General features: G+C 37.4%; 2 protein-coding genes across 2 annotated transcripts in view; one reads left to right on the top strand and one right to left on the bottom strand.

Annotated features, from left to right (window-relative positions):
• LOC107143805 overlaps positions 1 to 508 on the bottom strand; it is a 28380-nt gene extending 27872 nt beyond the window's left edge. Inside the window, exons 1-2 of the mRNA XM_015487566.2 lie at positions 493 to 508; positions 47 to 293 (exon numbers count right to left, since the gene is read on the bottom strand). Coding sequence (XP_015343052.2) covers positions 47 to 293; positions 493 to 508 — 263 coding nt within the window. The remainder of the gene's footprint in view (positions 1 to 46; positions 294 to 492) is intronic.
• Positions 509 to 1194: 686 nt separating this feature from the next.
• Hectd1 (HECT domain E3 ubiquitin protein ligase 1) overlaps positions 1195 to 12697 on the top strand; it is a 94367-nt gene continuing 82864 nt past the window's right edge. The window contains exon 1 of the mRNA XM_015487577.2: positions 1195 to 1428. Within this exon, the coding sequence (XP_015343063.1) occupies positions 1289 to 1428 (140 nt within the window). The 5' untranslated portion in view covers positions 1195 to 1288. The remainder of the gene's footprint in view (positions 1429 to 12697) is intronic.

Here is a 12697-nt window from a genome sequence, read left to right on the forward strand (position 1 = left end):
GAACGGGACCCCGGCGCCGGGTGAGGTCGGCCGGGCTGCTGCCTACTCTCCGGCTTGGCCCCTTTGTTCCCCTCCCCTGACCATGCGGGCGGCGGGGCCCGCCTGGCCCACTCCGGAGCCCATGGCGAGCTCCTCTTGCCCTTGAGAAGGGTCCGCCACTCGGCGGGGACTAGGGACGTCCTGTCGAGCCGCCGGGAGTTCCGGGCGCCGCTCTCTGGAGACCCGCTGCCCTGCGGGGCTCGGCGCTCTACCCCTGAGCACGCAGGCTTGCTTCTTCTCCAGAACTTCCCCTCCTAGACACAGGTAGCTAACTTAGCGGGGTTTAGTGCCTACGCCTCTCGGCGTCAGGTTCGTCCTGGCCAGGGATATTGGGTCAGCCCTGCTGGTCGCCGCCGTTGGGTGTCCACCGCGACTCGCCACTTGGTTCCTGATTCCCCCAGCCGCAGCCAGATTACGTGGGACCCAAAGCTGTCGTCTGATCAGGGCGCTTACGAAGAGCTTTTGTCATGGCTTGCCTGTTGGGGTTGTTTCTCGATTTTTTTTTTTTTTAAACCAATTGCCCTGTCTTGTGGGGATGGAGAAAGAGGGCCGCAGATTGGCCTATATTCTGATTCGTAACCTGTTAATTCCTTGCATTTACTTTTAACATTTCTTTTTGAACTTTTCAGGAACAGTTGCCAAGTCGAAAATTCCTAACCAGTTTTTTATTCATAGGTTGATTTAAAACAGGAATAATTAAAATGAGAAATTAGCAGAATTTGTGAAATTGGAGGTAATTTTAAAGGAGTAACTCCGTTTTGAGAGGGCATTGGATCAAAATGCTTAGAAACTCCTTTAAAAGTACTGCACCTGATCCTTACCTGAAGCTTAGATTTGGGTGGAAAATGGGGAAAGAAGTTTGCTGGGGAAAAAAAAAAACAAACAAAAACTTTTGGAGGTATTCTCTGCCTTTTGGAACATATATAAGTGATGTTTGATTGTCTTTGACAGGGTCAGCTCTGGTTTCTAGTTAAGCAGCTACCTAATCAGCTTATACTTTTGTGCAAAACTGGTTTTTGTTTAGTATATCTGAATATGTAAACCCGAGGAATAAGGGAAAGTTGAAAACTGCAGTGAGCACTATATCTAAACTTATGTAGGGGTTTTTAATTCCTTGGTGAACACCAGGAAAATTTGATTTAGTTAGATATAAAAGAAAAAAAAAACTAATCTGATGAGTCCTGGACTTTAAGTGAACCCCCCACTTTTTTTTTTTTTTTAATTTAAGCAAAGAGGCTTTTAAAAAAACATGGCAGATGTGGATCCGGATACATTGCTGGAATGGCTACAGATGGGACAAGGAGATGAAAGGGACATGCAACTAATAGCCCTTGAACAGCTATGCATGCTGCTTTTGATGTCAGACAACGTGGATCGTTGTTTTGAAACGTAAGTTCATTCCTTCATCTTTCTCTAGGGTTGCTGTAGTGAAATCTTTTTTCAACCATTTGTTAACTTCAGTTTGGATAGAAACTTCTAGGAGTTTTAAAACATTTCAGAAATTTCTGTAGCTTTGTTTTTACCCTCTTCTGAGAAATTAAAAGTGGTAGGTGAGGATTATGGTTACCGTGGTAACTAACAATGATTATGATTATGCAAATACATATTTGTTGAACAAATGGGAATTGGGAATACTAATATTAACTGATAGTTTGGTTGATTCATTTAAAAAATGTCATAAACTTGGGAGAATACAAATATTTATCTTTAAAGGTATTTTTGTAGTGAGAAACTGACAAAATAAGAGAAATGATAGTGAACATGTTTGTTTTTTTTCTAATTGTAAACAGACAAAATGCTTTTATTTGTTTATTTTTATGTGGTGCGGAGGATCGAACCCAGTGCCCCACACGTACTAGGCAAGCGCTCTGCCACTGAACTACAGCCCCAACCCCAATAGTGAACATGATTTGAGCTGCCCATTCATTGGTGTTAAAGTCATATGACGTTGTACTTTTGTTCATGCAGATTATTTGTTTATAAATTTCATTTTGGGAAGGTATAAATTAGAAGTTAAAACATAGAATATACTTTTTGGAATAGTAAAAACATTTTGGAGCATTTAAGTAGTTTTAATCAGAGGCTATAACAGAATGTCTGCAAAAATATGAAAGAGGATTCATTAGTAGATGGGCCATTAAAGTCGTATTTTTCTGGACTGGGGCTGTAGCTCAGTGGTAGAGTGCCTGTGTCACACACGTGAGGCACTGGGTTCTATCCTAAGCACTACGTAAAAATAAGTAAATAAAGATATTGTGTCCATCTGCAACTAAAAAAATATTTTTAAAAAAATCATGTTTTTTCTCTTATAAAATGGATGCTGAGACCAGATGAACCATTCTTCTGAGTGTTGAACATGCTTGTTTTTTACAGTTTAATTTGTATTTACAGTTCTGAATTTCAATAATAAGTAATCAAAAAAACTGATGTTTCTTTATTTTAATGTTATTCTAAGGTAAATTAGTAGAAAATATTTGAGATTTTGACCTAAAATTTGAGGTGGGAATAAAGACTACATTTCTTGTTAAATTGAAGTATTTTTATTCTTTAGATTTTTTTGTGGTGTGAAGGATTGAACCCAGAGCCTCTTACATGCTAGGTGAATGGGTTATATATCCAGCTCTGACATCGTATCTTTGATTATTTTCTATTATGAGTTGTAAATACTTATTGGTTGTTAAGTTGTTAAAACAATATTATTTTGATTAAAAAAATTAAAATTAAAATCAATTAGTGGTCAATTTATTTTAGCTATTTTTAAAATTTATACATAAAAATAATTTCACCCCCTGTTGACACCTGTTTTGGCAAGATTATAGAAAAGTAGAGCTTTTTTCTTTTTTAAACAAAATCTGGAGTTTTAAAATCAGAACAGGAGCCAGATGCAGTGGCTCATGCCTATAATTCCAGCAGATTGGTAGGCTGAGGCAGGAGGATAGCAAAAACAGCAGGGATACAGTAAACAAAGAAAATACTTTACTGATTGTTAATTTAGACTAAAAGCTTCCCCCAAACATTGAATATCCAGCTTATTCCTGAGACATGATCAACCATTGCAAAAGATTTTTACTCTTTGAACCATTCAGTTTTTGTAGCAGAAAACACACTGAAGTTCCACAGATACCTTTCTTCTTGTCTTTGTAAAAGGTCTTTACAAGTAGGATTTTTTCATAGTTCAAAAGAAAACAGTTTTCTTTGCTAGTCAAAGGAACATTTATTCTCTAGCAAAGAATAGTTTGGGCGCAGTAGCAGAAGCCTGTAATCCCAGCAGCTCAGGAGGCTGAGGCAAGAGGATCGAAAATTCAAAGCCAGCCTCAGTAAAAGCGAGGTGCTAAGCAACTCAGTGGGACCCTGTCTTTGAGTAAAATACAAAATAGGCTGGGGATGAGGTTGAGTGTCCCTGAGTGCAATCTCCAGTACCAAAGAAAGAAAGAAAAAGAGGGAGAGAGAGAAAGAAAGAAAGAAGAGTTTTGAGTATTCATATATTCCAATAGAGGTATTTTTAAAAGTCATGGGCTGGGGATGGTTTATGCATGCCTATAATTCTAACCACTTGGGAGGCTGAGGCAGGAGGATTGCAAGTTCAAGGCCAGCCTCAGCAACTTAGTGAGACGTTTAGCAATTTAGCAAGGCCTTGTCTCAAAAATAGAAAAATAGAAGACTGGGGATGTGGTGGTAAAGTGCCCCTGGTTCAATCCTTAAACCCCACCCCCTTAAATGTTATCATATTTGAAGGTATTTTTTATTTTTATTTTTTACTTATTTTTAAAAATATCTATTTTCTAGTTGTAGTTGGACACAATACCTTTATTTTATTTATTTATTTTTATGTGGTGCTGAGGATGGAACTCAGGGCCTTGCATGTGCTAAGCGAGTGCTCTACCGCTGAGCCACTGAGCCACAACTCCAGCCCTGAAGGTATTTTTAAAGGAAATTTTTAAAAGTAAAACATAATAACTGTTACTATTTCTGTTTTCTCTTTCATACTTTGTTCATATTTAGTATAATTTTTTTTTTTTTTTGGTACTGGGAATTGAATCCAGGGGGCGCTTATCCACTGAGCCACATATCTCCAGCCCTTTCTTGTATTTTATTTAGAGACATGGTCTCACTGAGTTGCCTAGGGCCTTGCTGAGTTGTTGAGGCTGGTTTGGAACTTGCAATTCCCCTGCCTCAGCCTCCTGAACTGCATGGTGTGTGCCACCATGCCCAGCGACAGTTTTTTAACTGTAATTTGCTCTCATTATTCTGCAGCAATATCTTCTTGCTACAAGGAAAAATTGTCTTGGTTTCCTTTTTTTTTTTCTTTTCTTGTTTTTGTTTCTTTTTGAGATGGGGGTCTTGCTCTGTTGCCTAGTCTGGGCTCAAACTCCAGATCCTCCTCCCTTAGCCTTCTGAGAATTATAGGCATGTGCCAATATGTGAAAAGTGTTTTAAGTGGGCTACCCACTGATATCATTATTGATAAATGTCTAATTTAAATTTTTATTTTGGCACTTTATTTTTTGAAACTGATAAATTTTGGAGAAACTTAAATTTCTTTTTAATAGTGAACAAATAAGGCAGGTGAATAAAGCAAGATGATATTCATATTTTGAATGTTGCTGAAAATCTTCCATATCAATTTGATTTCATAAGGCAGATAGCCTAGTTAAAAAAAAGATGCTCATGTATTCAGATACATTTTTGCCTGGTTAGCTTGTATTAAGTATACATCTGTTTAGCTAGGAAAGGCAGGTGGTGTGTAGAGCAACAATGACCTTTGCAGTGGGATAGACCTAGGTTCATTCAGTTTTACTGCTGAATAATTGTATATTGCCTTTCAAACTTACTTCCTCAGTCTTGCAGGGTTTTGTGAAAATTAAATGGAATAATACAAAAGCCTGACAGTGCTGTTCATATAATAGTTAAGTGTTTTTTTTTCCCCCTTAATGTAGTATTGTTCATGGCTCTCCATTTTTTTCAGTATCAATTTTTTTTTTTTTTATTACACCAGGGATTGAACCCAAGGGGGCTTAACCACTGAGCCACATTCCCAGCCCCTTCTATTTTTTTTATTTTGAAACCGGGTCTTGCTGAGTTCCTTCAGGCCTTGCTAAATTGCTGAGGCTGGCCTTGAACTTGTGATCCTCCTGCTTCAGCCTCCCCAGTCACAGGTGTGCACCACCATGCCCAGTTGGTACCAGTTTTGATAGTCCTTTTGGAATTAAGGAATATAATTTTCTGTGATGATACAGACCTTATTTTTAAATTTTTTAAAAATATTTATGTTTTATTTGTAGTTGGACACAATACCTTTATTTTATTTATTTTTATGTGGTGCTGAGTATCGAACCCAGGGCCTCACATGTGTGTGGCAAGTGCTCTACCACTGAGCTGCAACCCCAGCCTGTAAACAGTCCTTATTAATGCTTGAATTTATCGAGGTAATGCTCCAGAAAGAAAAATAGATCAAACTTTGTTTTTGCTTTCATCTGTGATATATCATTGGACTCAAAGTGTATCATGAATTATTAGCTAATGAGAGTACTTTTGCATTTACATCAAAATAGGTATTCATCACATGTATTGTTAAGTAATAAATCCTGGGCATTTGTACATCCTGCTCCTAAATTTTCAGATAATATAATTTCAAATGTGCCTTCTAGGAATTCAAGAATTTCTCAGAAGATTTAGGAAGTGGAATATTAGGGATAGTGCTTTTAGGTACTAGAAGTCTGCATTTAAAAAAATAATAATAGTGAAAAAAAATAATAATTCTACTTAATCTCAGGATCATAAAAGGATGTACAACAAAGTCTTTTTCACTTTTCTAGTCTCCTGGTTACTTGGTTTCCTTCACCAGAGAAAACCACCATTAGTCATTTTCCAGTGTATCCTTTGAGACGTATCTCAAGGTAGTCTCTCTTGATTGTGGGTTCCAAACCTGTTGAACACAGTGTTGAAAATCTCCTGTTGTATGTTTACACTAAAATATAAAAATACCTGTAACAGCGAGAAATGATTTAATCTTCTAAATTGCCTTCCTACTTTATTTCGGATGTCAGAGATACAGAGATGACCAGAATAGATAGAGGCTCTGCCTTTATGGTGACTGATAGTCTAATAGCTAACACAGATTTTCAATACTTATAGAAACAGTTGTGGTTCCAAACTGTGATAAATGCCATGAAAGAAAAGTTTAGGATGCTGTGACAGCATGTAGCAGGGTCAGGTCCTGGAGAGATGGGAGTAGTCAGAGTACCAGCTATTGAACTCAGAGGTGTTTAACCACTGAGCCACATTCCCAGACTTTTTAAATTTATTTTGAGACAGGGTCTTGCTAAGTTGCTTAGGGCCTCACTAAATTGCTGAGGCTGGCTTTGAACTTGCAATCTTCCCGCCTCAGCCTCTCTCTCTGTTCACTAGTATTATAGGTGCTCACCACCCCGCCTCGAAAAAGTGATTTTTGAGAAAGTATTTTTTCCTAGAAATCAGAAGGAGATAAGAAGGGTAATTGAAGAACTTGGAGAAAGCAGGAAAGGTTGCTGGAGAGCTGCCCTAAAAGGGTAGGGGCAAGATTTGTCAAGTCTTTTGTATATACTAAGTAAAACTTTTGCTTTTATTTTAAGAACATTGGGAGGCATTGAAATATTAAATGAGTGAATCATTTGATTAAATTTATTTTTCTGGTTTTTTTTTGGGGGAAGTGGGGGTGCCTGAAATTTAACCCAGGATCTTCCATATGCTAGGTAAGCACACTACCACTGAGCTATATCCCTGGCCCTTAAATCTGTCCTTTTTTGGGGGGGGGTTACTGGGGATTGAACACAGGGTGCTTAACCACTGAGCCACCTCCCTAGCCCTTTTTTTTTTATGTTTTATTTAGAGACAGGGTCTCACTAAGTTGATAAGGGCCTCGATAAGTTGCCGAGGCTGGCTTTGAGCTCAGGATCCTTCTGCCTGAGCCTGTGAAGTTGCTGGGATTACAGACTTGTGCCATCACACCTGGCTGAAATCTCTTTTCAAAACATAACTTAGCTGGACATGGTGCACCCCTGTAATCCCAGCAACTAGGGACCTGAGGCAGAAGGGTGGCAAGTTTGAGTGCATCCCCAGCAATTTAGTGGAACCCTGTCTCAAAATAATTGGGGAGGGGTGGATGGGGATGTTGCTCAGTGGTTAAGTACCTCTGGGTTTAAAATAAAAATTAAAAACAATTACTTTACTTGCCCTGGGGAAGAAACAAGACTAGGGTGGGGTTAGGAGGGAGAAGTTAGAAACAAAGAACAGATGCTTGTAGACTTGAACCAGACTGTGAACCAGAAAAGAGGATTGCTGTAATAAAGGTAGAATGAAATGGATTGATTTGAGAAAGATTTAAAAGGTAAAAGAAGTTTCAAGGAATGATTGGGTATAAAAGAGTAAAATAGAAGGTATCATAGACAGTGGATGATGTTGCTGTTCATTGAGAGAATACCATAATACATGTTTTGAAGGGACTATGATTATGCATTTGGAGTTGGACATATTCAGTATAAAGTATGTTTGAGACATCTCAGTGGTGTTGAGTAAACAATTTTATAAATGAGTGTGGAAATTGGAAATGAGGCCTGAATCAAAGAAGAATTTTGAGTCAAGGGCTTCTGGAGGTTAATTGTGATCATGGAATGTAATGGAGGACTAGAGCAGTGATTCTTTTTGGAGTGGGGATTAAATCTATGTTTTTGTGTGTGCTGGACAAGTGCTCTCCTATTGAACTTCATCTCCAGTAGGACTATAGTTCTTGGTTTTTTTTTTTTTTAGTTGTAGATGGAACACAATACCTTTATTTATTTATTTTATGTGGTGCTGAGGATCAAACCCAGTGCCTCATGCATGCAAGGCAAGTGCTCTACCACTGAGCCACAACCCCAGCCCATGGACTATAATTCTTAAACTTGTTTGTCTCACAACTTCTTTAGGCTCTGAAAAATTATTGAGGATCCTGAAGAACTTTTGTTTATGTTGACTGTGTCTACTAATATATTTATCAGGTTCAAATTTAGTCTGGGAAATTTTAAAAAATTATTAACTTATGTAAAAAATAATAAACCCCATACATGTTAACATAAACATAGTTTGTGAAAGTAACTACTTTCAAATAAAAGATCTGGGAGAAGAGCGGCATTAATTAATTTTTCAAAGTTCTTTAGCATTTCCTTTAGTGAATGATAACTGGATTCTCATATTTGCTGTGCATTTAGTACATTGCATCATGTTGTTCTGATTGAAATGCATAAAAAAACTTACTCTACAGATGTATTTGGAATTATAATTTTTTACATAATTATTGGTGTTCTTTGATACCATAACAAAATGCAACAAGTAGTAGTTGCTTAAATTTTAATTATAATGTGGGTTCTGATATATCAATGAACTTATTTGTGCTCTCTGATACTAAAATCTATTGGTCTGTTTTATACTTAGAGTGGATGACTTACCCATATTTGATTTTTTTTTTTAATATAATGGGATAATAAACCCAGGGATGCTTAACCACTGAACCACATCCCCAGCCTTTTTTATTTAGAGAGAGGGTCTTGCTAAATTGTTTAGGGCCTCACTAAGTTTCTGAGGCTGATTTCAAAAAGTTGTGATCATCCTACTTCTCTCTCCTGAGTCATTGGAATTATAGGCATGCACCACCACTCCTGACCCCATTTTTAATTTTGTAAAATCATTCATTGGTCATGTGGAAAATATTGGTCCACCAAGTTATACAGGTATTCCAAATGTTGACATATGTTATTCTTTGGTATCAAAAACTCATATTTGTGGGGCTGAGGTTGTGGCTCAGTGGTAGAGTGCTTGCCTCGCACATGAGAGGCCCTGGGTTCGATCCTCAGCACCACATAAACATAAATAAATAAAATAAAGATATTGTGTTCAACTATAACTAAAAAATAAATATTAAAAAAAAAACGTGTAATTATGACTGTTGATCTTGCCAGATAAGTCTCTTTTGGGATACTTTATCTCTTGATGGCAAATATATTTCTCAAAATTATAATTTTTGTATGAAACTTTGAATGTTATCATTGGCAACAAGTGCTGTCAGTTGTTTTACTCGAAAGCCATTCTTCATTAATTTTTGAGAAAATATTTGTCAGATACCTAAGTCTGAATAATCAGTCTGTTCTTTCAATAAAAATAATGTAAGAAAAAAGCTGCTACTTCAGCTCTCAAACAGTTGTACTTTTCCTTGACACAGGCATTGTTCTTTGGTTTGCAGAAGTGCCTTGTGTTTATTTTTCATTTCCTTGAGTAGAATACTAAAAATGATACATGTTTAAGGGTTGAGATTTTGTAAAAATTAGTAATTCTATGCTTCAAGGTTTTTCTTTGAAACTAGATTTTTTTCCCCCATGCCAGTTCTGTGCAGTGAACAGTATAATTACTAGTAGTACAGTTAGAGTGCTACTGCCTAGATTTAGGCACCCGCAGTTTTAGCCGCCATTGCTTTTGCATCATCAAGGCAATGTCAACACAGGAAAGAAAGTGATTCAAGAGAAGAAAGGGCAGTTGTGTTGAATATTAGTAAGAGGTCAATTATGGTGAAGACTGAAAGATGTCCTTGGGTTTTAGTGATATTCTCGAGGTTATTGATTTTGAATAGAGCCAAGTGGGCTGGCTGTGAAGGGTAGATTTCAGTGGGTTGAGGAGTGAGTGGGATGTGAAGAAATGGAGACAGGATGGTAGAAAGCTTTTTTTGAGATGTATTAGAAAAGGAACATGGAACTTTTTCTTTTAAAGCTTGAAAAGCTAAGAGAGAGAATGAATAACCCAGAGAGTATAAGGATATTGAAAAACTGGAAAAGAATTTGCATTTGTCTAGAGGAATACTTCTTAAACTTTAATGTGTCTAATAAGAATCACCTGGGGCTTTTGTTAAAATTCACATTCTGATTCAGTTGGTCTGGGTGGAGACTGATATTCTGCATTCCTAATATGCTTCCAGATGGAGAAGTTTTGGTCAGAAAATCTTCCATCAAGTAGCAAAACTCTCATCTACTGGTATGGAAAGAGAAGTTTTTGTAGAAAGAGGGGTATTTCCTTTGTTGAAACAAAGGGAAGGTGAAAAGGTTAGGTGTGATGGTAAAAAGCTGAAGAGAGGGGCTGGGTTTGTGGCTCAGTGGAAGAGCGCTCGCCTAGCACATGCAAGGCCCTGGGTTCGATCCTCAGCACCACATAAAAATAAATAAAATAAAGATACAACTAAAAAATAAATATTAATAAAAGTGCCTATAGAGTGAAATTATATTGAGTGATTTGAGTAAATAAAGCATCGAAAAGGGAAAAAAAGTTGAAGAGATTTCAGTCTGATAATTTTTTATTTTCTCCCTTAATTAGGAGATTAAAAAGAATGGTATTATATAGGATTGGCATGGGGAAATGAATATACTCATCTAGTGCTAATGGCTTCATATCAGATATCCCTTTCTCTAAGCTAACTAGCCAGAATTAGTCTTAAAACATTGATTTGATTGTGTTTTTCCCCTTTACAGATCCTTTTGGGTTCATTACTTAATGGGTCAAATTTAAATGCCTTCAAAGACCCCCTTCTTCAATCACGTATATATACCTGACTGCCACTTGACTATACTTTTGTGATCTCTACTGGACTCTTACCTCATATTTTTTTCTTCATTTCTAAGCATGGTACCTGGCACATAAATAGGTAATATCCAGAGGATGAGTGAGTTGAAGAGATTTTTTATTTTTTGGTATCTGGGATTGAACTCAGGGGTGTTTAACCATTGAGCCACATCCCCAGCCCTTTTCATTTTTAGTTTTTATTTTGAGAGAGGGTCTCACTAAGTTGCTGAGACTTACTTTGAACTTGTGATCCTTCTACCTCAGCCTTCCCAGTCGCTCAGGTAACAAGCATGTGCCACCATCTCCAGCAAGAAATTCTTTATGATGGACCCGTTTTCTACTTATGCCTGAAGCACCTATACAAAACACTTTTGGAATCCTGAAACTGGGAAATATATGGGAGGAAGAGTGTTGGATTATTCTTCTCTGTAGTACAATCATAATATGTACTTTCCCTACCCCCACTACCTTTTTTTTTTTTTTTTGTATCAGGGATTGAACACAGGGGCACTTAACCACTAAGCCACATCCCTATCCCTATCCCTTTTTATATATTTTATTTTGAGACAGGGTTTTGCTAAGTTGCTGAGGCTGGCGTTGAACTTGTGGTCCTCCTGCCCCAGCCTCCCTAGCCACGGGATAGGCATGAACCACGATGCCCAGCTCCCTACCCTCCTTGCATTAACATACGTGCCTTTCAATTCTCAACCCTGTTTTCTTGTATCTAATGTCAGAGTAACAGGGAAATGAAATTATATTTGTTGATTAGCCCTACCAACTGATTGTCCCCTAGATAGGGAATGTTCACTAATCAAATACATGATTCTGAAAAGTTAAATGAATAATTTCTGTAAAGAGCAACTGTGTATGTGCTTCTTTTCAATGGATGGCAGAGGGAAGTGCTTAAAATAAGAAATGTTCTCTTTCAGATTTCTTAACCTAGGAATCTGGGGGGGGCGGTTCATAGATGATGAACTTCAGGGAGTTTTTGTTAAGATTGCCAAAGTCTGTCCCCGAAAAAGTATAAAACCCAAAACTTTGGTTCTAGTCTCAAAAGGAAAAATGCAGTGAAAGTTTATGGGAGATAGGTTCTTATCTCCTGCATTCTTCTGTATAAATACAATGTTTTAGAGCAATTTGTGTATATATTTCATATAATTGTTGCCTGTGTCATTAGACTTTTGACTCTTTTTCAAGCACTGGGTGGGCATGGTTGCATAATGCATGGTTGCACAAATTCTGGAGGCTGAAGCAGTAGAATTATAAGTTTGAGGCCAATCTTACCATTTTAGGGAGACCCTGTCTCAAAGTTAAAAAAAAAAAAGAAAGGGACTGGGAATATAACTCAGTGATAAAGCACCCCTGACTTCATTCCCCAGTTACTGCTCCCCAACAACAACAACAAAAAAAAGCCCAGTGCTGTATCTTACTCATCTTTATGTCCCGCCCCTAATACCTGGACAGTACTTAACATGAGAACCCATTCAGTAGATAGGTGTTGAATGAATTGTCAGGTTTGATGTGTGTTTTCATTTGAGAAAAGCAAGTTATACACAATTGGGATTGAACTTAATGTAACTCTTATCCTTTTCTGTTTGAGAGGTAAAACAATCATTTTTAACTGCTAAAGCAGGAGTTTTCAGCTTAGCAATACAGAGAAAAAGCTGAGCAGGGATAAAAAAAATGGAAATAAAAATTGAAATGTATTAAAAGATTTATTATCCTCAAGCAACCAGATTTATTTATTTTTTTTTCAGTTAAAATGTGTTTTAGTTTTTTTTAACAGTGTCCCATTTACATATTGTATTCAATAAACTATATCTACTGTAGAGCATGCCCTTTATTTAAAACAAACAAAACCAAAATGAAGTTGAGCTGGGTTCATGGTGAACACCTATAAACCCAACTGATGGGGGTTGCCAAGGCTGGAGGATTGTTTGAAGCCAGCCTAGGCAACTTAGATAGACCTTGTCTTAAAATTACGTAAAAAGGTCTGGGGGCATAGCTCAGTGGTAGAGGGCCCCTGGGTACAATCTACAGT

Source organism: Marmota marmota, unplaced genomic scaffold (assembly GCF_001458135.2).
Source record: "Marmota marmota marmota unplaced genomic scaffold, marMar, whole genome shotgun sequence".
Taxonomy (NCBI): domain Eukaryota; kingdom Metazoa; phylum Chordata; class Mammalia; order Rodentia; family Sciuridae; genus Marmota; species Marmota marmota.